Source organism: Grammomys surdaster, unplaced genomic scaffold (genome assembly GCF_004785775.1).
Source record: "Grammomys surdaster isolate TR1022 unplaced genomic scaffold, NIH_TR_1.0 142, whole genome shotgun sequence".
Classification (NCBI taxonomy): domain Eukaryota; kingdom Metazoa; phylum Chordata; class Mammalia; order Rodentia; family Muridae; genus Grammomys; species Grammomys surdaster.
This window is the reverse complement of record NW_021604600.1, coordinates 2,190,075-2,195,146: the sequence shown is the minus strand read 5'-3', so window position 1 is coordinate 2,195,146 and position 5,072 is coordinate 2,190,075. Positions and strand designations below refer to the sequence as shown.

The following is a 5,072-nucleotide window of genomic DNA, read 5'->3' as shown; positions in this document are numbered from 1 at the left end:
GAAAGAAAGAAAGAAAGAAAGAAAGAAAGAAAGAAAGAAAGAAAGAAGAAAAGAAGAAAACCCCTTAAGTGGCTAATATACCCATAGTCTATTTTAACCATATTCACTACTGCTCTTCACAAAGCCTTGGTATTTTCAAACAAGCACATTGGGTTTTGTTTCTTAGCAGATTTTGTAATACAACATAGTAAGTGCATGGTGAGCAAAATGCCCCAAAGATCAACACAGTCCAGCATTCTGGGAACTTCAAGATTCAATCAAATTCTCGAAATGTTCTAAGTCCCAACTGTGATTGAGGGTGCATGTCTGTAAAGCAGGAGAATAGACACTCCAGGTCCAGCCAGGGCTCCACAGTGATATTGTACCTCAAAAATACTAATTATAAAGTACCTCTCAGGCCCAGGTCCAAGGCTTTGAGTTGGACCACCCCAATATCTGCCCCATCAATGAACTGCTAGAGCATGTGAAGGGGCCGGTCCTACAGATCCAAAGCTGCAGGATCTCTATGACACAGGGCAACAACAGGATATCCAAGAGGAGCCCCAGTGAGGTTCAGTATTGACAGTGTAGCAGATGCCACAGGCCTCATACCACATCCATGAGTCATTGCAATGAACACTTGCAAGCAGTAACTGTCACAAAAGATATACTGTGGGACACACTGTGACACACTACAGCTTCCACAATGAGATTTTTTTCTCAGCTGTGGGGGCAGAAGTTGCAAGGGTGGAAGGCAAGTACGAGGAGAGGGGGGGATGAATAGAACTGGGGTGCATGATGTGAAATTCACAAAGAACCAATAACAAGTTAAAAAAATAATAATCATCTGAAATTCAATTAAGAAGCTTGGTTTGATAAAAGTCTTCCATATCAGACTGGTTAGGAAGCAGTCTGAGAAAAGTGTAACATGGTAAAAGAAACTATGTCTGTAAGTGAAGGCAGCACTCCTGGGGGCCACTGGATTCTGAACACCTCACACACCAACTGCCAAGACAATGCCAGACAAAACAGTTGGCCCATGGTCATAATTTACCCACAGATTCTGAAAACCACATCCTCTGTAAGCCATGTGGCTAAGGCCTGAGCATCATCCTCTCACCTTGCCAAGGACACCTTGCTGCTGGACAGGTGACAAATCAGACATATCCTGAGAAACTGGGCTTCTCAGCACCTGCCAGAGATCCTTGGGGTCCATGCTGTAGAAGGCTTGTGTGCCCACCCCTGCCAGCAGCACGCCCATCTGGCTGATGTTGTGGAAGGACGGCACCTAGCAGACAAACAGCCATGAGGATGCTCTCCCAGACATTTACTAGGCCAGCTTGATGTAGGTACCCGGATGAGTGACAGTCAAGAGATCCAATGGGGAGCAATGCACTCATAGACCTTTTGGGGTTTGGTAGTTGACACTAGGGAAGAGACGAGCCTCTTTGTCTAGGACAAGGAGGGACTGCAACAATCTCCCTTTGTTCCCTTGAATTAGTTGTATAGAAAATGTCACCATGGACCCCCAGAGCCTCAGTTAAGGTCCAGAAAATCCAAGGTCTGCAGAGCCTCAAAATGAAATCACTGTGAACCTACAGGAACAAAGTGAGTGCTGGCCTTGGCCTCCAGTTCAAAAGTGAACAAACCCAAGTGGACCATGGTTCTCTTAGTCAGGGCTACTGTTGCTATGATGAAGCACCATGACCAAAAAGCGAACTGGGGAGGAAAGGGGTTGTTTAGCTTAAGAAGGAAGTCAGGACAGGAACTCAAACAGGGCAGGAACCTGGAGGTAGGAGCTGATGCAGAGGTCATGGAGGGGTGCTGCTTACTGGCTTGCTCCTCATGGCTTGCTCAGCCTGCTCTCTTACAGAACCCAGGACACCAGCCCAAGAGCCTCTCCCATCCATCACTAATTTAAAAAATGCCCTGTGGGCTTGCCTATAGCCATATCTTACAGAGGCATTTTCTCAATTGAAGCTCCCTCCTCTGATGACTATAGCTTGTGTCAAGTTGACATAAAACTAAAACTAGCCATGATACCATGGTGGAGATGGCATTCATAAGCCCACTCTGCAGCAGATGCCTTGGGCTCTGCCCTCTATCTTTCTCTTCCACTGTGATGTTGACAATTTGGTCCCTTACATTCTTTGTGTCCCATGTGAATAACCTCAGAAGTGAAGACTGTTAACACCATGAGCTCATTATGATGATCAGAAGACAGAATGATTAATCCACTTAGAACATACAATAATATGACATACAATAATAACTTCATAAATGCTTGTTATTAGTGTCATACTGGAACTGGCTCCAGTCAACTGCCAAGAGTCAGTTGACGTACTAGGAGGTGGCTAAGAGTGTGAACAGAAAGAGTAGGACACCTAAGTGCTTAGGAACCGAGTATCTGGAGTCTGGAGCCTTTTTAACAAGACTCAACATGGAGGCTACTCTCCCCACACACACCATAAGATAGTCCAAAAGAATAGCTACAGTGTGGACCAAGGCTCCTCCCCTCCAAATGTGACTTTCTTACAACATAGCTCCCTCTCCACAGCCCAAAGCTGAGACAAATACCATCACCCATCACCACTGACACCAGTGTGATGGGTGATCCTGCCTGCCAACCTGTACCAAGAGACACCCAGGAGATTAATAAAGTATGCTCTGGGCACACCTTTTAGAACATTTTTAGAGACGGTTTTAGCTTCCTGGCTGCCTCAAGATGAACAGCCTACTCTTCCACACAGTCTTCCAGCTATGATACTTTGTGTGACCTCATAGTCAAAGCAACAGAGCCAGCTAACCACAGAGCAAAATTTCTGACTCCACAGAACAAAGCAAATCTTTCCTCCTTGAACCTGATTCTCTCAAGTATCTGTCACAGCCATCAAAGTCCAACTAACCTGCAGGTTAGGAGGTGTGTCTGGGAGCAGTAAGAACAAAGAAGAAAATCCTGGGGGTGTGTCCAGCAAGTATCTGTGGCTCAGTAGCAGGTCTCTTGAAGAGCTCACAGCTTGTCCCCTCCTCCCTGTACTTAGTCATCTCCCTGCGGACTGCTCAGAAGTACTCTGCACCAGTTCTGAGGAGAGGAGCTATTCTTAGCCATTTCACAAACAGGGAGACTGGAGCAAAGAGAAACTAAGCAATTGCCTCATATCACACAAGTCGATGACAGAGTAGAGATTCAAATGCCAGTCACGTCCTCAACACATTCTCTGTATTGTTGCTTCCACTGTATGTACACATAGCTGACTGTTACAGACGGGATGTTTGTGTCCTCCTCAACATTCATCTGCTGAATTTTAACCCCTGCATGATGCTATTAGGATGTCATGAGGTCATGAGATATCCTGGTTAGTTTTATGCCAACTTGACACAAGCTGGAGTCATCTGGCTAGATGATGAGGCTAGATTGAGTCTAGCAAATGCCTCGGTTGCCTCTATTCAAGTCTGTCTGGTGTTTTCTTAATTGATGATGGGTGTGTGAGGGCACAAGCCACTGCCTTATAGGAAGATGGTCCTGAGTTATGTAAGAAAGCAGGATGAACAAGCTATGGGGAGCAAGCCAGTGAGAAGCATTCTTCAATAGATTCTGCTTCAGTCCCTGTCTCCAAGTCCCTGTCCTGGCTTCCCCTAATGTTACCTGTGAGCCAGGTAAATCCTTCCCTCCCAAGTTGCTTCTGGTGATGTGCTTTACCACAGGAATAGAAACCCTAAGTCAGGAGATAATAAGAGTTACACGGGGCCCTGGACTGACAGAAATAATGCCTTTACCAGAAGAGAAACCAGGGCAGAGGGCTTTCTCCACAAGCAGGAAGACCCTAAGTTTGGATCTCAGGCACCCACATAAAAACACTTTGGGGTGGGAGGCCGAGACAGCTGTATCCTTCAGGCTTGCTGTCTGGTCAGTCTAGCCAAAATGGCAAGCTCTAAGTTCAATGAGAGATCCTGTCTCAATAAAACAAAATAGAGACATGCTTGAAGACGACATCTCAACCTCCCTCTGGCTGCCACACATATCTGCACAAACGAGCACACGTGTACACACCAAGAGACAGAGAGACAAGAGACAGAAAAGCAGAGGGAGCTTGCTGTCATGGAGTTCCCATAAGTACACAGAAAGATGGCTGTGGTCCACAGCCAAAACACAGGCTTCGAAATGAAGCTATGCAAAACCGTGAGGAGGAAATCTCTGTTATTTAAACCACTAACTCCATGTTATTTTGTTATACAGCCACCCAATTAACACTACATTGGCCCTCAGGCACTCCCGGGAAAGTTGAAAGTTCCAGCTGACCTTTTCCTGAGCCAAGTATTTGGCAGACAAGATGACAATCTGGCTTCTGCCCCAGCCTGTAACCTGGTTGAGGGTAGAGATGGCACCGTGCACTGCCTTGGAGGAGAGGGACACTAGCTGAGTGCTGGTCAGACCTACAACCGCATCTGACAGAGAGCCGAGGGTCTCGTTGAGGGTCTGGTTCTCTGTAGCAATGTTCAGGAGATTGGCCTTGAGCTGGAAGGATAAGGAACTGGTGTGAGCCATGAGAGAAAGCAAGGCAGTGGCTCCCTCCAACCTCCTCCTGGGTGTAAGAACTCAATACTGCACCCGGTTGACATGGGCCCAGGGATTGCAAAGCAAGGTATTCTTGGTCATGGCCAGACAGTGCCGGCCTCCTGAGAATGCATCCTCCAGGCCTGGCTTTCATGTGCTGAAAATTCACTTTGGGTTTCATTTAAATATTAATGTGTTGTTAAATCAACCTTCAAGCATGGCAGGAAGAACTTTATTCCCTTGTGACTCCGCTGCATTTTGTAGCGTCTATTTTCCTGTTGTGATCTTGACTCTATATCCATATATTTGGTTGCTTTCTTTTTGTAAACTATCCAGGGACCTTTTCACGGTAATATGTAATCTGCATAAAAGTAATTCTCAGCAGTACAAGACAGATAAAGTGAAAATCCAAACTGATGAAAGTAACTATGGAAATGGTGAAATGAGCACAAGGCTCAGTCATAGAACACTTTCCAAAGGAGGGAAAGAAGAAGGAAGGAAGGAAGGAAGGAAGGAAGGAAGGAAGGAAGGAAGGAAT

The 5,072-nt window shown here is 46.0% G+C and overlaps 1 protein-coding gene across 1 annotated transcript in view; it reads right to left on the bottom strand.

Moving 5' to 3' along the window:
- Otoa (otoancorin) overlaps positions 1–5,072 on the bottom strand; it is an 80,208-nt gene that overhangs the window by 34,202 nt on the left and 40,934 nt on the right. Inside the window, exons 13-14 of the mRNA XM_028764300.1 lie at positions 4,280–4,495; positions 1,100–1,267 (exon numbers count right to left, since the gene is read on the bottom strand). Coding sequence (XP_028620133.1) covers positions 1,100–1,267; positions 4,280–4,495 — 384 coding nt within the window. The remainder of the gene's footprint in view (positions 1–1,099; positions 1,268–4,279; positions 4,496–5,072) is intronic.